At 42.0% G+C, this 22,476-nt stretch overlaps 2 protein-coding genes across 2 annotated transcripts; one reads left to right on the top strand and one right to left on the bottom strand.

The window, feature by feature from the left end:
* The first annotated feature begins 7,320 nt into the window (after positions 1–7,320).
* Positions 7,321–8,262, top strand: OR1G1 (olfactory receptor family 1 subfamily G member 1). The gene is given in 1 exon segment (NM_001009085.1): positions 7,321–8,262. A coding segment is annotated over 1 exon segment (942 nt).
* Positions 8,263–17,382: 9,120 nt separating this feature from the next.
* On the bottom strand, positions 17,383–18,414 carry LOC468386 (olfactory receptor 1E3). The gene has a single exon (XM_523775.6). The coding sequence runs from the start codon at positions 18,412–18,414 to the stop codon at positions 17,383–17,385; it is 1,032 nt and encodes a 343-aa protein (XP_523775.6).
* Between the last annotated feature and the right edge of the window lie 4,062 nt (positions 18,415–22,476).

Genomic DNA, 22,476 nt, shown 5'->3' with positions numbered 1-22,476 from the left:
TTATATTGCTGATTTAAAGGTATATCGTAATTATACCTCTAGAACATACAAGATATTGGCCACTGTCCCAAAGAGATATCAAGAATAACCCATATGCCCAAGTTATCCAAATTCTATGCTTCTTTATTCTCTAGATTCCCTGGATAGATCAACTGGGTTAGGGAGACTCATGGGGCCATTTCTACAGGAGAAAACAGAGACTCCATTTTCTGGGTGTCATTTCACTTTCCACCTGCCCCATGGAGCTGTTGATGCCACATCTGCTAGAATGGTGTTCAGGTTGCTGGCACCTGCCATGCTTAGGGATGTTCAGATTCTTATCTCTGCTCTCTCCAGTCCAGAGAAGATAAAAATAGGGCAAGTGAGCCTGCACCAACATAGTCTAAGCCTTGCTTCTCGGGTTCTCACGTCTGGAAGAAGAAAAGATGGCATAAGCGTATTTTCCTGCACTAACACAGGCGCGTACACACTCTTGCTCACACACAGCATTAAGGCATTAGAAGGATGTGGCTCCAAACATACAAGTGTCTCTGCTATTTATGGAATCTTTATCAAAGAGAAGCTGCATTATACTGCATTTTCTTCTGTTTTATACATTTTATGAGCCTATGGTTTGCTTTTGGGGTAAGACTTCCTAATTAATTTATTTTTCAATAAGGAGTACATTCATATATTCAAACTCCAAAATGTGCTAAAAGGTACACATGGTAATCGTTTTTCTCTCCTGTCTCTCATCCAATTCCATACCTCTAACAAGTAATCATTGTTATTGGTTTCCTGTTTATTCTTCCAGAATTTTTAAATAAACATAATAGCTAAAATCATTCATATGACTTTGGAGCCAACAATAGTTTACACCATCTGGCCCTTTTCATGGTCCTACAGGCCTCTATCTGAACTACCCTGAAAAGCTCCAGAAAACAAAAATCCACTCTTTGCTGGTGAACTTGGAATACCAAAATTCTTCTGAGACTCCAGAGGTGTCGTGGGCCGGTTCCCAGTGCCTTATCCTCTCTTGGACCCGATCACCACAGGGATCCAGCGCTGGATTCCTAATCCCCTTGGGTTTGGGGCATCTCCCAGAATTAATTACCTCCAATTTAACATGTTTTGAAATTGACCCAACCTGTCACTAAATATAGCAGGACCCTAATTCCAGGTGCTGATGAAATTATAAGGACTCATTTCTCATGGTCTCCGTGAATAAGGAAAGTGAACAGACATTAGAGCAAATTTTGAAGTAAGTAGAAAAGGGGCAGGAAGTGATTATCAGGCTCTGTGTGGGGTTCTGTGAATGCATCTTCCCAAGATAGCATGTGCTGGCACGATCCTGATCTTGACCTGGAGCTTTTGTCCCTTACTCTCAGAATGGACAAAGATAAGAGGTTCTCTAATCCTGTGAGACAAAAGGAGGAATTGAAGCAGAGGTAGTGATGTCAAGAGTCATCATTCAACTCACCCACAGGCTGAAGCGGTTTTCCTTTTGGTGCCTTTAAAAGGAGTTTTTGTCACCTTCCTGTCCCCGTCTTCAGGGGGAGAGAAGCAGGGAGAATTCTGACAGTGACAGCCTGGGAACTGGCGAGAATGATCGGGTGAGGACTAGAGGAGCTTCTTTTTTTTTTTTTTTTTTTTTTTTTTTTTGAGACAGAGTCTCACTCTGTCGCCCAGGCCAGAGTGCAATGGCACGATCTCAGCTCACTACAACCTCCGCCTTCCAGGTTCAGGAGATTCTCCTGCCTCAGCCTCCCAAGTAGCTGGAATTACAGGCACCCGCCACCACGCCCAGCTAATTTTTGTATTTTTAGTAGAGATGGGGTTTCACCATGTTGGCCAGGATGGTCTCGATCTCCTGACCTCGTGATCCACCTGCTTCAGCCTCCCAAAGTGCTGGGATTACAAGAGTGAGCCACCGTGTCCGGCCTGGCTTCTTTTTTCTTGCCCCTTCTCCTGCCCATTCCAGCCTTTGGTGCATTGAGAGCCCGTCTCTCAAAATCAGCCCTGTAACCATAATAATGACATGATGCTGCTTTCATAGCCAAAAAGGCCAAAGACCCAGATCCTCAGGACCTTACAGACAATCAGAGTGATTGTGAAATCGGAGAGCAGGAAGCAACAGAGACCTCTGTCCAAACAATCCCCTGATGAGCCCTTTCTCTGCAGGAGACACGGATGCAGTCACACCCCCATGTCCACACCATATGCACACTCTTGCCCACACAGAACGCTGACGCATTAGAAGGATGAGACTTCAATCATACGGTTCCTCTGCTATTTGTGGAATCTTCGTCAAAGAGAAGCTGCATTAGACTGCATTTTTTTCCATTTTATACATTTTATGAGCTTGTGGCTTGCCTTTGGGGTAAGATTTTCTTAAGTAATTTATTTTTTAGTAAGTAGTACATTCTCATAGTCAGACTTCAAAAAGTGCTGAAAGGTAGATATGAACATCTTTCTCCCCTCCTACCTTTCATCTACCCAGTTCTGTGCCTGTAACAAGTAATCACTGTTACTGGTTTCCTGTTTAATTCTTCCAGAAAGTTTTAATGAACATACTAGACAATATATTGCATGTTATTTTGGAAGGTGGAGTTAAAGTGTTATTTGTGACCAAAATAAGAATAGGGACTTGAGTTGTGTCCTGATCACTCCGGTCCCCCACCACATCCTTATTCCCTCTGGTTTGTTTTTAACCTTGTAACTTTCACTTCTTTCCTCCTTGAATGTTTCTTTCTTCATCAGTGGGGAGCATAAGTTCTCTACACTTTATTTCCACCTTCAAAATTGAACCTGGGTCCAAAGGCATCCAAACTAAGTTCACCAAAAATTGTAATCCATCTACCACAGAAAAAATGTCTTCTAAAACAGCACACAGCTAATATAAAATATAAGAACGATTTTGAGTTGTTGGAGTTAGGGTTCCTAATAAGCCTAAGAAAATGCCTGCTGACTCCACATGAAAAGAAAGAAGGACAATGCATAGAAAGGGTTTTCTATGTGGACGAAGGGCTGGCCGTTCACTGGGCACGCGGTGGTCTAATAGTTGAGACCTAAAGGTCTAAGAGGAGAAAGAAGGAAATAAGATCTCTGGTCAGTGACTTGGGGACCAAGAGAAAAAATGGAGGGGAAACGGGCTGAGGTTTCCATCTCTGCTGAACTAGAAACAGCCAAGAGCCCCACGATGAAGGAGGGTGAGGATTCTAAGGCCTTTTTAATCTGCGTAAGTCAATGAAAGGCTTGTCCTACATGAGGGAGAGGTGAGAATCAATTCCAGGCACTACAAAAAGCAACAACTGTTAAAGTGAGGGAGCTGCAGGGGTGATCGTGCTCACCAGGGCGTCGGGAGAGCCTTGTAGGTGCACCTGTAAATATGCACTGAGGCTGGCGCGGTGCCTCACGCTTGTAATCCCAGCAATTTGGGAGGCCGAGGCAGGTGGATCATTTGAGTCCAGGAGTTCGAGACCAGCCTGGCCAGCGTGGCAAAACCCCATCTCTACTAAAAATAGAAAAATTAGCCAAGTGTGGTGGCATGTGCCTGGAATCCCAGCTACTCGGGAGGCTGGGGCAGGAGAATCGCTTGAACCCAGGAGGCAGAGCCTTTCATTGACTTAGGCAGATTAAAAAGGTGAGACTGCGCCACTGCATGCCAGCCTGGATGACAGAGTGAGACTCTGTCTTAAAAAAAAAAAAATGCACTGAGCCCCACGAATCCACCCACTTCACCTAGAGCTCTGTCTTGGGAGGATGAGGAAGGCAGAGGCTAATAAACACATGCCTTGAGTGGTAATGGGGACTCTTGGTAGGGAGTAAGGGAAACATCACCTACTATGACCACATTTTGGCCAAGAACACACAAGGGGGAGACCTTGGAGATTTCAGCGGCTGGCAGATAAAATGATTAAAGAAGACCACGTGGGCAGGTGAGAAGAACAAGAAGCTTGGGATTAAACAGTGGAGGCTGCATCCAGGCTCTGCCACTTGCTGGATGTGACTTAAGGCTCAAGGGATTCTTCGTTTTTCTGTGAATGAAGGAAAGATACCCTTTTCTCATTAATGGAACATAACACTTTTAAGAATATTAATTATTTCCTTAATAAATGCAAAAAGTACCTTCCTACTTTGTTTTTTTACTTGGCATGTGATCTTTTTCTTTAAAAAGAAATTTTTTTATTATTATTATTATACTTAAAGTTTTAGGGTACATGTGCACAATGTGCAGGTTAGTTACATATGTATACATGTGCCATGTTGGTGTCCTGCACCCATTAACTCGTCATTTAGCATTAGGTATATCTCCTAATGCTATCCCTCCCCCCTCCCCCCACCCCACAACAGTCCCCAGAGTGTGATGTTCCCCTTCCTGTGTCCATGTGTTCTCACTGTTCAATTCCCATCTATGAGTGAGAACATGCGATGTTTAGTTTTTTGTCCTTGCAATAGTTTACTGAGAATGATGATTTCCAATTTCATCCATGTCCCTACAAAGGACATGAACTCATCATTTTTTATGGCTGCATAGTATTCCATGGTGTATTTTTAATTTAATTTGATCAAACCAATTATTCCTTTCCTTTCTTGTTTTCTTCACTGTTTTTTACTTAGAAAGTCCACCCTTGTCCTGAGAGTAAATATTGTGCTGCATTTTCTCCTGGTTGCTTTAGAGTTATATCTGCAGGGAAAATGCTTTAACCATCTGAAACTTATTCAGGTAAGTGCTATTAGGTTGGAATTTAAATTAATTTTCCAGAGACTTAACCAGCTTGTCCCACCATTGTTTGTTCAATCTCTTCTTCCTTTTGATTGGCAGTGCCACCGTTAGTAAAGCAAAGTCTGAGGAATACTGTGCTCTGCTTCTGGGTTTTCTGTTTTTTCCTTTGATGAATTGTATTGAGGAGAGAAGCAACATATACCACAGTCCCTGGGGCATCCACATACTAGCAGAAGATAGTTCGGTAAGACATAGCCATGTTCAGGCCGGGCACGGTGACTCACGCCTGTAATCCCAGCACTTTGGGAGGCCAAGGTGGGCAGATCACCTGAGGTCAGGAGTTTGAAACTAGCCTGGCCAATGAGGAGAAACCCCATCTTTACTAAAAATACAAAAAAAAAAAAAATAGCCGGGTGTGGTGGCGTGTGCCTATAGTCCCAGCTACTTGGGAGGCTGAAGCAGCAGAATTGCTTGAACCCAGGAGGCGGAGGTTGCAGTGAGCCAAGATTCTGCCACGGCACTCCAGCCTGGGTGACAGAGTGAGACTCCGTCTCAAAAATAAATAAATAAGAAATATCCATGGTCAGAGAGAGAATAAGACGTCAGATGCCACTATTGCCTAGTAAGTAGTAATTTTAGTGTATGTAACTAAGGCTTACAAATTCATAGGTTATATTAAACTCTGAAGGTAAAAAAAAAGTGGCACAGGGAAACTGATTCTGTGGGTTAATCACTCGGCTGAAACACTGTTCCATCCCAAGAATTTCACCTAGAAAGAATGCATTTGTTTGGAACACTTATCTCTCTGTAACCGTAGTGTTTCCCTACATATTCCTATGGCCAGGACTCCATTAACTCAAAGCTACCACTGAACCTACTAACAAAAAGGTTGGCTGGGTGTGGTGGCTCATGCCTGTAATCCCAGCACTTTGGGAGGCCGAGGCAGGTGGGTCACCTGAGGTCAGGAGTTCAAGTCCAGCCTGGCCAATGTGATGAAACCCCATCTCTACTAAAAATACCAAAAAAAAAAAAAAAATAGCCAGGTGTGGTAGCAGTGGCCTGTAATCCCAGCTACTCAGGAGGCTGAGACAGGGGAATCACTTGAACCCAGCAGGTGGAGACTGCAGTGAGCTGAGATCGTGCTACTGCACTCCAGCCTGGGTGACAGAGTGAGACTCCATCTCAAAAATCATAACAATAATAATAAAAGTTCAGGCTAATTCTTATGCCTGATATTACCTCTATAGCAAACCCCCTTTCCATTCTTCCCACTCTTTCCATTCTCTGGGGTTTATGTATTTACATGATAGATTCATTCTGAGCACCTGTGTTGTACCAGCCTCAAGGCTAATGCTAGATTTCAAAGCTGAGCCAATTAGGCACCATCTCTGCCTACTCCCAGTGATGCTCACAGCAGAATGAGGGACACTCATATAAACAGACACTCAGAATCCAAGGTGACACGTGCTGTGATGGGGGAGGCACTGCATTAGGAAGGTCATGAACCTGAGTTTCTGGTAAGAGGATGAGTTGGGAAAGACTTCCCAGAAGAGGTGACATCTAAGGTGAGACCTGAAGCTTAGCTCGTCTGATAAATGGGATAGGAAAAACTATTTCAGCCTGAGAAAGCCTAAAGGTGAGGGAGTATCTGGGCCTTTAAAATAATTGAAACTATGATTAGTGCATAAAGTGTGGAGTGGAGGAGGGAGTTTCATGAGGAACTGGGGATGTCTGTAATAAATGACGGTAAGATCAAGGACATTCAGCCATGTTAAGTTTAGAGTTTATCCTGGGAGTAATGAGGAGTGTATGAAGGATTTTTCAAGTAGAAAGACAAAAGTCGAATTTGATTTTTCGCAAGCCCATTCTCTGTGTATTTAGAACAGCAGGTGGCAGGTGGGCATACCTGGGGGCATGGAGATCAACTGCCCAAATCCAAGTGAGAAATCACAGTGCCCTGAGTGACATGAGCTGCAGCTGGGACTGACGGTGACCAGTAAACAGAGAGACGTCAGTAAATTGTAGCCATATTGAGAAGGTAAAATTGCCAGGCTTTGGTGGTGGTTGGATGTAGGCAGGGAGGAAGAAACGTGGGTCAATAATGACGCTCAGGTTTCTGGCCAGACCCGCTGTGTAGATAACAGTGATAATGATTTCCATGTTAGCCATGCTTTTCCCAATTCCAAAACCCCTTCCCAGGAGTTGTCTTTTTAATTATTGGTACAATGGGCTCATTTGACCTGTAAAATCTTAGGTTGTATAAATGTCATAGTTTCTACATGAACACTACCAGAGCAAAGCCAGCAAGCCCCTCCAGCCCAGCCCCAAAATACACATATTGGCTTAATGCTTATGGAATAAATTTAAAAGCCTCTCATTGCATTACAAACAAATCTGTGGTTTCTCATAGCACCAAGCACAGGAATTTGCAAATATTTAGTCGAACCCTATGAAATGGCCATTTTTGCAGGTCCCAAAGAGTCAAATAGTGGAGATTTCCTATGATCCAACCTCACACTAGAAGATCAACACTGGAATATTGCATAATTTTCAGAGTTCACAATCCAGGGCTTACCAACGTCACCCAATTAACCCAACTTTCTTCCTACAGACAAATGGAGGGGAAAAATCTGACCAGCATCTCAGAATTTTTCCTCCTGGGGTTCTCTGAGCAGCTGGAGGAGCAGAAGGCCCTCTTTGGGTCCTTCCTGTTCATGTACTTGGTCGTGGTGGCAGGCAACCTCCTCATCATTCTAGTCATCATTACTGACACTCAACTCCATACCCCCATGTACTTCTTTCTAGCCAACCTCTCCCTTGCAGATGCCTGCTTTGTGTCCACCACAGTCCCTAAGATGCTGGCAAACATACAGATCCAGAGTCAGGCCATCTCCTACTCAGGGTGTCTACTACAGTTGTATTTTTTCATGTTGTTTGTGATGCTGGAGGCATTCCTCCTGGCGGTCATGGCCTATGACCACTACGTGGCCATATGCCACCCACTTCATTACATTCTGATCATGAGCCCTGGGCTCTGCGTCTTCCTCGTGTCTGCATCCTGGATCATGAATGCCCTCTACTCCCTTCTACACACACTTCTGATGAACAGCCTGTCCTTCTGCGCAAACCATGAGATCCCACACTTCTTCTGTGACATCGATCCCCTCCTGAGTCTGTCCTGCGCAGACCCCTTCACCAATGAGCTGGTGATCTTCATCACTGGGGGTCTCACAGGACTCATTTGTGTGCTTTGCCTGATTATCTCTTACACGAACGTTTTCTCGACCATCCTGAAGATCCCATCAGCTCAGGGGAAGCGGAAAGCCTTTTCCACCTGCAGCTCTCATCTCTCCGTGGTCTCTCTCTTCTTTGGGACTTCTTTTTGTGTTTATTTCAGTCCTCCCTCAACCCGCTCGGCCCAGAAGGACACAGTTGCATCAGTGATGTACACAGTGGTAACTCCAATGTTGAATCCCTTTATCTATAGTTTGAGGAACCAAGAAATAAAGTCTTCCCTGAGAAAGTTAATCTGGGTTCGGAAAATTCATTCCCCTTAGTGGTAGTGACTTGACATCCAATATGGGGGTCTCCATGCACCTGCGTTCACCACAGTAAGCAGTGAAGAATGAAAGATGGAGAGAATCTAGAGACCTCTGTTCCAGTACCTATGATCTGAACCTGAAATATTCATGTCTAAGCTACAGGACTGCATCATAACCCATCATCAGGCCAATGTCACAGGTGAAGTTCTTACAATTATGTTCTAAAACCACAGCCATCCAGATGTATAATATAATGTCATGCCTTATTATATTTACTATAGTTAATAATATTGATGATTTAATAATGTTATTAGTTAATGCTTTTTAAACAACATGGGACAGCTCCTGACTGAAATAAGGGAATATCTGGCTGGGCTGTTGTATAGGGCCAAGAATAAAATTCAGGGAAGGATGACCTTCCCCCAGCATCACTGTGATCCTGATCACTCGGATCCCCACCCACAGTGTTTCTGCCACAGGCACTGCCCGTATCTGTGACGCTCCCATGCTCAGTGATGAGGAACTGGGTCTAGGAAGGGCTTGATGGAGATGGCATCTTCAGACAGACTCACTGCAGTGTCTTACCAGGCCTCCAAGACCCATAATCCTCCTGCCCCCTTAGACTTCATGTGAAAACCTCAGGTTCCTCTTCAGGGCAATTTTTTCCACACACATTTCGTCTCTGCAGCCCCAATGCTTACCACGTGGCGTAATGCCTGGTACCATTGATAGATGCTGAATCCCACTGAAATGGTTACAACTTAAAGTTAGGGGAAGAGAATGATTTTTATGGACACTTTATGCTCTCCTGCCTGAATGATTAAAGCCTCCTCCTAGTTGGTCTTCAGTCCTCAGTCTACCCGCCTTCCATCAACTCTGTACACCATAATCAGATTAATCTTCATAGGGTACCATTATATCACTAAGAGAAATGTCCTGTGGCTTGAAACTGCCTGCAGAATCAACTTCCAGCTGTTTACCGTAGCATGCGAGCCCAGTGCCACCAGTTCATAACTGATGTCCACAGTTAACCACACTCTTCCGTATTTCTCCCAAGGTCAACTCAGGCCAACGGTTTCAGAATACATTGATTATTGTGCATGGTTGCCAAAAACGACTTGGAAAGCTTTGTCAGTAGACGTTGTGGCAAGACTCTGTACAGTACGTTACAGCCACAACCAATACGTTTCTATAGGAAAATAAAATGTCACCACTGGGTGCTGTTTTTCATTCTTGTTGTCTGTTTACCTTCAGGTATCTGACTGCAGGCTGCTGTGCCATAGATGGTAATTGCTGTAGATAATAGCAATTCTAGCTCACCAGCTCCCTATTTATCTTATCTGAAGCCCAGACACGATCGTCTGATAATAAAAGGTAGTAGAGCAAAGTGGTAAGCAGCGTGGACGCCGTGGAATCAAGTTCAAACCCCGGCTTTGCCACGGTTAAGCTGTGTGATCCTAGGAAATTATTTAATGTTTGGAAAAAAAAAAACCTACCTCATTGTGTTGTAAGTTTAAATATGATAATATATGTAAAGCATTCTCTGTGATAATTAAATGAAATGTGCATAAATACACATACAGGGTTAACTCCTAGTACACAGTGTATTTTCAATCGGTGTCAGCCATTGAGGTAGAAGCTCTGAAGCAGGTTCACTGTGCACCGGTTACCAACTTGTCCGAGTCGAGTGAAACAGAACACCCACACAGACAACAAGTGACATCAAGCAGGTTTATTATTCACAGATAGGCAGCAAGGAACAACAGACGCCTAGGATTCACCTCGAGCTGGTCCCCCAAGGCTCAGAAAAGCTGCACAGGGGGAATGAGTCTCACCTGCAGGTACTCCACTTACACTACAGCTGAGAGACCCTATAATGCAGCCCACCTTGGGCCTTACACCCTGGGGGTCACAGGATCCACTTGGCTAAACGGCTGAAGAACATTTCTTTTTTTTTTTTTTTTTTTTTTTTTTTTTTTTTTTTTTTTTTGCTTTTGCTTTAAGTTCTGGGATACAAGTGCAGAACGTGCAGGTTTGTTACATAGGTACACACGTGCCATGGTGGTTTGCCGCACCTGTCAACCTGTCATCTAGGTTTTAACCCCCGCATGCATTAGGTATTTGTCCTAATGCGCTCCCTCCCCTTGTCCCCTATCCCCCACGACAAGTCCCGGTGTGTGATGTTCCCCTCCCTGTGCCAATGTGTTCTCATTGTTCAACTTCCACTTATGAGTGAGAACATGTGGTGTTTGGTTTTCTATAACATCCTATTTCTAGGGCAAGTGGATCAGAACCTGGGCTGTTACATCCAGCTCTTACCTATCTCAGGATGTCACATGCTACAGTTATTCTGGAAAACTATAAGCAAGAAAAGCGGGAAACCTGGTTCATTCAAGGCCACCCAGAGAACTGTCCTGCATTAGCCCTTCTTAAAATGAAAGCTGAGCAGCGGCAGATAAAGCGAATCCACTCCTCGGAACTGCGGATAAGGAATGACTTATTGCCCGCCCTGTTAACCGGGAAGGGACACTGCTGAAATTACACTTTTGGGGACGTTGTGGCATTTAATGAGGAATTACCTACCTACAGAGATCCATTTGCAAGAAAGATTGCAACCTACCTTTCAAATAATGCATACTAGGTACTTAACAGTAAAACTCTGCCTACTTAATTTAAAATACAAAAGTTTTTACATCATCCCATATTCTCTCCTAATTCATTGACAGACATGCACCTTTCACTGTTTAAATTAACATGCATCCATACTTTTAGTTCTACCTTTTTAACTTAAATTATTTGTTACTCTTTTATATGTATTTTTGGTACAAGAATGTCCATGTAACAACACAGTTTACATGTTTGTCATATAGTATTTGAGGTGTGCCTATATACTTTTTTTTTTTTTTTTTGAGACAGTCTCACTCTGTCACCCAGGCTGGGGTGCGGTGGTGTGATGCTGGCTCACTGCAACCTCCACCTCCTGGGTTCAAGCAATTCTCCTGTCTCAGCCTCCCAAATAGCTGATACTATAAGTGCACACCACGACGCCCGGCTAAATTTTTGTTGTTGTTGTATTTTTAGTAGAGATGGGGTTTCACCATGTTGGACAGGCTGGTCTTGGTACTCTTGACCTCAGGTTATACACCTGTCTTGGCCTCCCAAAGTGCTGGGATTATAGGCGTGAGCCACCATGCCTAGACACTCTTACACCATAGTTTGATCAAAGATTACTCTACTGTCAAGTTTATGGATTAAATCAAATTTTTGAATATATAAATATGATTTTTATAAGCATATTTTTGTGTGATTTACTCTCCTAGCCTACCTTCTTTAAAAATATATCCAGCAATAATTACAGATAGTTTTAAAGCTAATTTTCTTTAATTTCCTTAATTTGCCAAATTGCTATGAAAATGTAAAAGATCATCTAGAAAGAAAATCAATAAGGAAACACTGGACTTTAATTACACTTTAAACCAAATGCACCTAACAAACATGTACAGAACATTTAATCCAACATCGACGGAATCCATGTACTTCTCAAGTGCACACAGACCATTCTCCAAGATAGATTATCTTGTATGTTAGACTACAAAAAAGTCTTAACAAAATGAAGACTATTGAAGTCAATCAGGTATCTTTTCTGATCACAATAGTATGAAACCAGAAATCAGTAACAGGAGAAATCCTAAAAAATTCACAAATATGTAGAAACTGAATAACATACTCCTAAAAAACCAACGGGTCACTGAAGAAGTCAAAAAGGAAATAGAGACAAATGAAAATGGGACTACAACATACAAAAACTTAGGAGTACTTTTCTGCATCGTATAAGCAGGAATTGTATAGTAACAAATGTTTATATCAATTAACAAAACTCAAATAATCTAGCAGACTAAGCTCAAGTTAGCCAAAGAGAGGAAATAAAGATCAGAGCAGAAATAAAATAGAGACGAGAAACAATGAAAAACAATGAAACTAAAAGTTGTTTTATTGAGTAAACAAAGCCAACAAAGCGTTTCCTAGACTAACTAGGAAAAAAGAAAGAAGACTCAAATAAAATGAGAAATGAAAGTGGAGACATTACAAATGATACCACAGAAATACAAAGGATCATAAGAAACTAGTATGAAAAATTATACACAAACAAAATGGATAATCTAGAAGTGGACAAATTTATAGACACACACAACCTACCAAGACTGAATAATGTATCATGAAGAAACAAATTCTGAACAAGACCAATAACAAGTAAGGAGATTGAGTCAGTAATAAAAAGTCTCCCATCAAAAAGAAGCCCAGGACTCGATGGCAACACCACTGAATTCTACCAAACATTTCAAGAACTAATACCAATCCTTCTCAAACTCTTCCAAAAAATCAAAGTGGAGGCAATGCTTTAAAACTTATTTTACCAAGCCAGCATTACCCTGCTCCAAAACCAGACAAGGACAATACAAGAAAAGAAAATTACAAGCCAATATCTCAGATGAACGTAGATGCAAAAATTCTCAACCTAATACCAGTAAACCAAATTAAACAACACATTAAAAAATTATTCACCTTGATCAAGTAGGATTTACCCCCGAGTAGCAAGGATGGCTCAACATATGCAAATCAATAAGTGAGATAAGCATTAACAGAATGAGGGTCAAAAACCATATAATCTTAAGAAAAGTCATTTGACAAAACTCAACACCCTTTTGTGGTTAAAAAAAAAAAAACTTCTCAAAACTTTAGGTATAGAGGGAATGTACCTCAACACAATAGAAGCGATAATCACCCCTCCATATTTGCAGATTCCATATTCATGGATTCAACCAACCATGGGTCAAAAATACAGTATCTGTGGGATATGGAACCCACATATAAAAAGGGCTGGCTTTTTGTATCCACAGGTTCCACAGACAAACTGCAGGACTTGAGCATCCATAGGTTTGGGGATGTGCAGGGGGTCGTGGAATCAATTCCCCAAGTAAACTGAGGGATGACTGTCTGTGACAAACCCACAGCTAACATCATATTCAACAGTGAAAAGTTGAAAGCTTTTCCTCTAAGATCAGGGACAAAACAAGGATGCCCACCCTCAACACTTCTTTTCAACGCAGTACTGGAAATTCTATCCAGAGCAATTAGGCAAGAGAAAGAAAGAAAAAGCATCCTAATATGAAAAGAAGTAAAATTGTTTCTGTTTGCTGACAATGTGATCTTATGTATAGAGGACCCTAAAGACTCCACCAGAAAACTATTATAACTGATAAAGAAATTCAATAAACTTGCAGGATTCAAAATTAACATACAAAAATCAGTAATGTTTCCATACACGAATAATAATATGACAATGAAATTAAGAAAGTGATCTGATTTACAACAGCAACAAAAATAAATAAAGTATTTAGGCATAAATTTAACTAAAGACCTGTATGATGAAAACTACTAAATACTGTTGAATGAAATTGAAGAAAACACAAATAAATAGATATTCTGTGTTCTTGGATTAGAATTATTATGAAATGCCCAAATTGATCTACGGATTTCATGCAATCCTTATCAAAATTACAATGTCATTTTTCACAATAGAAAATAATTCTAAAATTCATATGGAACTACAAAAGACCCCAAATAACCAAAACAATATTGAGCAAAAAGAACAAAGCTTGGAGGCATCACACTCTCTGATTTCAAAATATATAATAAAACAATTATCAGAACAGCATGGTACAGGCATAAAAATGAGCACATCAGCCAATGGAACAGGATAGAAAGTGCAGATATAAACTCATACATTTATGGCTAACTGATTTTTTACAATGGTGTCAAGAACACACTATGGGAAAAGATGGTCTATTCAATAAATGGTGCTGAGGAAACTGGGTATCTACATACAGAAGAATGAAATTCGACCCTTATTTTAACTATAAACAAAAATCAACACAAAATTGATTAAAGTCTTCAATATAAGACCTAAAACTGTAAAACTACTAGAAGAAAACATAGGGGAAAATCTCCATTATTTTCGTCTGGGCAATGATTTTTTTAATATGTCCTCTAAGGCACAGGCAACAAAAGCAAAAATAGACAAACAGGATTGAATCATACTGTAAAGCTTCTCCAGGAAATAATACTAATAATTAAAACCTAGATGATGGGTTGATAGGTGCAGCAAACCACCATAGCACATGTATACTTAGGTAACAAATCTGCAGGTTCTGCACATGTATCCCAGGACTTAAATTTTTTTTTAAAGTTACACAATGAAATTTTTTAAAGATTAAACATTAAAAAGCAAAATATAATTATGTTTATGAAATTTCATTTAAAATATAAAAGTAAATGGAAAAAATTGCAAACCTAAAATTATTTTTCAAATGCTTTTTCTAAATTGGCAAAAATTATGTATTGAAAGCAGAATAAAATTAATATAAAATTTTTACTGAAATTAAATAAGGAATATTTCTTTTTATTATAAAGTTTTACAAAAATAAAAATATTTCCATATGTAGCATTCAAAGTTCATTCAGTTGCCAGTATAAAGAATCAGAATAACATTTCAAACATGTTACATTAACCTATCTGTATGAAAATGTGTAAGTAGGCCGGGCACAGTGGCTCACACCTGTAATCCCGGCACTTTGGGAGGCTGAGGCAGGTGGATCACCTGAGGTCAGGAGTTTGAGACCAGCCTGGCCAACATGGTGAAACCCTGTCCCTACTAAAAATACAAAAATTAGATGGGCGTGGTGGCGGGTGCCTGTAATCCCAGCTATTCAGGAGGCTGAGGCAGGAGAATCCCTTGAACCCGGGAGGCAGAAGTTGCAGTGAGCCAAGATCACGCCACTGCACCCCAGCCTGCGCAACAAAGAGCGAAACTCCTTCTCAAAAAAAAAGAAATGTATAATATAAAATTTTAAACTTGTAATATTTAAATTAAATATAACCATCATTCTCAGCAAACTATCACAAAGACAAAAAACCAAACACCGCATGTTGTCACTCATAGGTGGGAATTGAACAATGAGAACACTTGGACACAGGAAGGGGAACATCACACACCGGGGCCTGTTGTGGGGTGGGGGGAGGGATAGCATTAGGAGATACACCTAATGTAAATGACGAGTTAATGGGTGCAGCACCCAACATGGCACATGTATACATATGTAACAAACCTGCACATTGTGCACATGTACCCTAGAACTTAAAGTATAATAAATATATATATAATATATAAATAAAAAAATAAATATAACAATGTTATTGCAAAGATTTGATCCATGTTCACAGTGCATTCAACAACTCTTATCTATTATTAAACAAAAGAGATCTAAATATCCCTCCTACTTAGTGGACACAAGCCTCAGTTCTCTACCAATCTGTGAAGAAACAAAGGACTTCATATTGGCATCAAAGTGCAGAAGAAAAACATTTTGTTCCCAATGAAAGAATGACAAACTACAAATATATAATGATTATTTTTTAATTAGACTTTGTTCAATATCAAGTTTGAAATATCATCTCCAATAGCATATATGTTTGTGTTACGATAGAGGCATAATCCACATATTAATAAAATAACAATTTTTGATCATGTTTCTGCAACTGATTTTTCTCAAATCTGGCCAGCTTTACAATGATCTACGTGACCTGCTTGGCCCCATGAAAACGTGGTTTTACAAACTCTGCTCTCCACTTTCTGGTTGTATCTGAAGAAAATCATAATTCAAGCTCACAATGAGAACTATGAGGAAGATATGAAGGAAATGGTCATGATTAAATGAGAAGTGATTGGAACCGAATGAAACAGGAGTAGGACTCTACAGCCCCAAGACACAGTAGAGTATAGTCATGATCTCTAAACGTAAACTCCCTGGGTTCAAATCTTAACTGTATCACTGACGTTTGGTGTGATATTGGATGGCAAATTATTATTATTTTTTTTTAAGACAAAGTCTCACTCTGTTGCCCATGTTGGAGTGCAGTGGCACGATCTTGGCTCACTGTAACCTCTGTCTCCCAGGTTCAAGCGATTCTCCTGCCTTAGCCTCCCAAGTAGCTGGGATTACAGGTGCGTGCCACCATGCCCAGCTAATTTTTGTATTTTTAGTAGAGACGGGATTTCGCTATGTTGGCCAGGCTTGTCTTGAACTCCTGACCTCAGGTGACCCACCCACTGCAGCCTCCCAAAGTGCTGGGATTACAGGCGTAAGCCACCGTGCCCAGCCTCTGTCTCTTTATTCATAAAATTGGGATAATCATGGGACCAACTTCATAGTGTTGGTATGTGAGTAGGTTGTGAAAGTGCCTTACACAGAGAAAACCACCCAATAAGGGTTTACTATTTATTAGCTCTTTTACAGACAGGTTGTTCTGCAAGGTCTGGAAAATTACATAAAAATTAAAGGATAGAATGATGTGAGGATATGTATGCAGAGAAGGAAATAAATGCTTTTATTCAACAGCAAAGAGTAAGGTATTGGAAGCACAGAACTCCAGGAGTACATGTGCTCCATAAGACAGAAAATGTTGGGGTTTTTCTTTTCTCCATTTGAGAATGTCATTGAAAATTCTTGAGCAGGATGAACACAAAGATTACAGTGATATTTAAGAAGTTAACTCCCAAGGCCTGGCGTGGTGGCTCACACCTGTAATCCTAGCACTTTGGGAGGCCAAGGCGGGTGGATCCCTTGAGGTCAGGGGTTTGAGACCAGCCTGGCCAACATGTGAAACCCCGTCTCTACAAAAATACAAAAATAAGCCGGGTGTGATGGCATGCACCTGTACTCCAGCTCCTTAGGCGGCTGAGGTGGGAAAATTGTTTGAACCCTGAAGTGGAGGTTGCAGTGGGCCGAGATCATGCCGCTGTACTCCAGCCTGGGGGACAGAGCGAGACTCTGTCTCAAAAAAAAGAAAAAAAAGTTAATTCCCAACTAATATGGATAATAGGTGTTGGCACAAAAAGATATTTAACGTTTATTTTCAAGCTTCAATTCCACCTGGGAAGGAAGGAAGAAGCATACTTAGCACCTGGCTTCCTGCCCCCAACTTCACTCCAAACACAGCTCCGTTGTCATATTTTTCCTGTTAGCCTTTAGCATAGAGTTTTGTTTAAACTAAAGGTTTAGTGGTCTTAAAAAATCTTTAAGCCACTGATTTAGAGTGATATCTCATTATCAACTTTACTACACCTACTAAATTCAATAATGGTGAAATGCCAACTATTACTATTTTAAAGACAAAGAAATTTTCTTTGTGCTGAAGACTCTGGCCAGGGTTCCCCCTCATGTCTCTGTTCCTCAGGCTGTAGATGAAGGGGTTCAGCATGTGGGTCACCCCAGTATACATCACAGCCATGACAGTGTCCTTCACAGTGTTATGATTCGTCGATGGGCACAAGTAGAGACCAATAATTGTCCCATAGAAGAGAGACACCACAGAGAGGTGGGGGCCACAGGTGGAGAAAGCCTTCTGGATGCCCCCAGCACAAGGGACCCTGAGGATGGTGGAGAGGATTCTTGCATAGGACATGATGAGGAGTAGGAATGGGATGACAAGGATGAGCCCGCCCGTGAAAAACATCACCCACCCATTGACTTGCGTGTCAGAGCAGGCCAGCTTCAACAAGGTAGATGTATCACAGAAAAAGTGAGGAATCACATTGTCAGCACAAAAGGACAGCCTGGCCATGAGCAAGGTGTGCAACCTGGCATGGGCAGTGGTCAACAGCCAGGAGAGTGTCAGCAGAGCAAGGCAACCCTTGGAGCTCATGATAGTGGTGTACTGCAGAGGAAAGCAAATAGCCACATAGCAGTGATAAGCCATGACCACAAGGAGGAAGCTCTCCAGAACTCCATAAAACAGATGAAAGTACATCTGAGCCAGGCAGTCCGCAAAGGGGATGGATGGGTTTTGGCTCTGCATGTTCTGCAGCAATTTGGGCATTGTGACCGAGGAAAAGCAGAGGTCAGAGAAGGACAAGTTGCTGAGACACAAATACACAGGCGTGTGGAGATGGGAGTCCAGTCGAATTAGGACAATGATGAGGAGGTTCCCCAGGAGGGTGGTGAGATACATGGCCAAGAACAAGGCATAGAACAGATTCTGCTGCTCAGGTTGGATGGGAAGGCCCAGGAGCAGGAACTCTGAGATCATGGTTTGGTTCTTCTTCGTCATTCTGTGACTCTATTATCCTTAAGAAGAATATAATGCACCTTAACACCTGCAGGTAACCAATAAACATATCTCTATAATGTGTGGCCTATTTGCAAAGAGACCATGAATGAGAATGTAGGCACAGGTAGCAGACTGGCCTCTGAACCCCATCATCTATTGAAATTTCCCAGTCGAAGCCACTGATGACTCTAAATCCCCATCTCTAAATCCAATGACCTATCACATTTAACACTAATGATCACTTCCTACTCCATGAAACCTTCCCCTCACTTGGCCAGGTGACACTCTCCCTCCCTACCTTGCAATACTTCACACTCTTCTCAGACAACTGCTCCTGTTCCATTATCTTTGAATATTGGTGCTTCTCAGAGTACTGTCCTTACACATTTCCCAAATATGCCAGTGAGTCCCAAATGTACTTCTTCAACCCACACCATTCCTCTGAGCTACAGACCTGGATGTTCAGCTCCCTGACGACCATCTTATTTGCATGTTTCATGGCCACCTCAAGCTTCATCTTTCTGATACTAAGTCTGCTGTCTTCCCTGACCCACGTGTGTTCCACTCCAGTATTCTCTTGCTGCCTATGCCATCTACATGGTCCCCAAGCCAGAAACCTGACAGTCATCCTTGACTCTTGCCTACCCTTCAGTTCCCTCATTCAATTACCACATCTTATCAATTCCACCTTCTAAACATCCCTCCTTATGCTCATTGTTTGCACCCCACAGCCACCTTTCAGGTCCGCTACTTTTCTCACCTGCACCACTGAGGCAGACATGGTCTCCAAACATATATTTTTGCTCTCTTTAAATCTATTGACTTGAGGCCGGGCGTGGTGGCTCATGCCTGCAATCCCAGCACTCTGGGAGGCCGAGGCGAGTGGATCGCCTGAGGTCAGGAGTTCGAGACCAGCCTGACCAACATGGTGAAACCCCATCTCTAATAAAAATACAAAAAAATTAGCCGGGCGTGGTGGTGGGCACCTGTAATCCCAGCTACTCAGGAGGCTGAGGCAGGAGAATCACTTGAACCTGGGAGGCAGAGGTTGCAGTGAGCCGAGACCACGCCATTGCACTCCAGTCTGGGTGACAGAGCGAGACTCCATCTCAAAAAAATAAAAACAAAAAATAAAAATAAATAAATCTATTGACTTTATCCTGAATCATCCTTTTCATAACTCAACCTGCTCATGTCACCATCTAATTAAAGAGTTTCTCATTTCTGTTAAGATAATGTCCAAAATAGCTAATATGAACCATAAGACCCTGTTTTACCAGGTGAATTCTCTCCTGCTTACCTCTCTCTCTCTACTCCAGGAACAACACTGGATTTCTCCTAGTATCTCAAAAGCATCTGCTCTCACCCACCGTGACATATCACAGTACCACTGCCTTGAACGTGCTGTCTCAACCCCATTCCATCTCTTCTCCTGGAAACTCATCCTTTAGATCATTAAATATGGGAGGACTTGCTCTTTGCTAGACTTTAATAATTGAGAAAATATCTATCTTGTTCACTGATGAACCCCAACATCTACAGCAATGTGTGCCACAAAATATGTATATATATATTTGTGCTACCTAAGAGACTACTGGATTATTTCAACAGAAACCAAAACTACTGGAGGTTAGAACATCTGCCGCCACCAGGCCTTTCCAAATCAAGAATTCCTTCTTATAAATCCTTTGTTTTGATTTCTAGGTAACTGCACTGTAGGCTTGCCAGCTTCATTCCAAAATATTACCCCATCCTCAGCTACCCTGTAACATGGCTTAATGCCAATCTACCCAGACAAGGCTACGATTTTCTTTCCTTGTGATTCAGCCTACCCAATATCAAGATATTGATGTGGGCAGAAATGAGACTGATGTGAAAGTTTAAAGATCATGGGAAGGCCAGGTGCGGTGACTCACACCTATAATCCCAGCACTTTGGGAGGCCGAGGTCGGTGGATCACCTGAGGTCAGGAGTTCGAGACCAGCCTGACCAATATGATGAAAGCCCGTCTCTACTAAAAATACAAAAATTAGCCAGGCGTGGTGGAGGGTGCCTGTAATCCCAGCTACTCAGGAGGCTGAGGCAGGAGAATCACTTATACCTGGGAGGTGGAGGTTGCAGTGAGCCGAGATCGTGCCATTGCACTCCAGCCTGGGCAACAAGATTGAGACTCTGTATCAAAAAAAAAAATAAAAATCACGGGGAAAGGATTAAGGACATTTCCAATCTCTCCGACCTGGCTCCTGGTCTCCTCCAGATGCCTCTCTCACAGTGCAGTCCTGGGGAGTTTTCGGAACTTCTACAAACCCTGAAGATACAGAAGGGACCTCTCACTACAGGATATTTAACAGGATCGTGGGGTTTAACCTGGCCAGATTAATGTGTACAGAAAAAATGAAAGATGTGGTGCTGTGTTTTACTGATGAGAAGAATCTATCTTTGATTCTCGGGGAATTTCCATCCTGGGAACTAAGTTGGTACCATCTCTTTTTAAAATGTGTGATTACGGAGCCCAAATCAGTCAGATATCACAAATGCTGCCACTGAGGAGATGAGGCATGTGGGCTTTGCCTGCTCTTTTCATTTCTCTGCGTCTTAATTTCTTCAGCTGTAAAATAGGAATACTGACTTAACCCTGCTGATGGCACAAAGCAGTGATAAAGTTGAAATCTTTTATGAAAATTCCTTCTTTACGTGACTCCACTGTGTAATACGGTTGACCCTTGAACAACACAGGGATTAAAGGCACCAACCCCTGTGCAGTCAAAAATACACAAAGACATTTTGACTGCCCCAAAACTTAACTATTACTAGCCTACCGCTGACCAGAATCCTTACAGATAACATAAACAGTCAATTAACACACATTTAGTATGTTATATTCTTACAATAAAGTAAGCTAGAGAAAAGATGTTACTAAGAAATCATAAGGAAGAGAAAACATATTTACTAATCACTAAGTAGAAATGGATCATCATAAAGCTCCTCATCCCTGTTGTCTTCATGTTGAGTAGGCTGAGGACAAGGGGTTGGTCTTGCCACCCACGGTGGGGTTAGTCTTGCTACTCAGGGTGGCAGAGGCAGAAGAAAATCTAAGTGGACCTACGCAGTTCAAAACCTGTGCTGTTCATGGGGCAAATGTATTCATGAATACTATTTTAAATAAAGAAATTGAATCTGGTAAACAGCAATCAAGATATTTCTAGAATGTTAAACAGTAATTTGGATTTTACAGTACCTAAAGAACAGTCCCACATAGTCACACCATAGAACCCGAGTAATCAGGACCCAAAGGTCGAAAGGACCCAGAGGGACACAGCTTCCAGCCTAACTTACCAGGAATGTCTGAAAGGAATCCCGAGGCCTTGACCTGGGAGCCTTCGCTCTTTTATGCACGTTAGACACATGGAGATACAGCCTCTGTCATCATCATCTAAGTCCACCCCGTCCCTTCACACATCTCCCAGTCTATGTTTTCCAGGTTCTAGAGACAGTAGGTCCCATTGGACCCCAGGCCCTGGTGAAACTTACTAACAACAAACAAAGTAATTGCCCATGATCCCCTGGGACAAATCTCCTAGGAGGTCTAGAGCAGGCACTACTTTATAGCTGCCCATTCTGGGGTAGGAGAACAGGCAGAAGAGGAAGCAAGATCATCCCCAAGTCCCACCAGGAATGCTGCTCAGACCACAGCAGTCCACAGGATCTCTTCCTTGTCTGAATATTTCTTTATTTTATTTTATTTTTTGAGATGAAGTCTGGCTCTGTTGCCCAGGCTGGAGTGCAGCAGCATGATCTCAACCCACTTCAACCTCCGCCTCCCGGGTTCAAGTGATTCTCCTGCCTCAGCCTCCCAGGTCGCTGGGATTACAGGTGCCCACCACTGCTAATTTTTGTATTTTTAGTAGAGACAGGGTTTCACCATGTTGGCCAGGGTGGTCTTGAACTCCTGACCTCAGGTGATCCCTCCGCCTCGGCCTCCCAAAGTGCTGGGATTACAGGTGTAAGCCACTGCGCCCAGCCTGAATATTTCATTATTTTAATTCCTAAAATATTTGCTTT

This window comes from Pan troglodytes, chromosome 19 (genome assembly GCF_028858775.2).
Source record: "Pan troglodytes isolate AG18354 chromosome 19, NHGRI_mPanTro3-v2.0_pri, whole genome shotgun sequence".
Classification (NCBI taxonomy): Eukaryota; Metazoa; Chordata; class Mammalia; order Primates; family Hominidae; genus Pan; species Pan troglodytes.
Note: the sequence above shows the minus strand (reverse complement) of the source record. Positions and strands in the feature narration are given on the sequence as shown.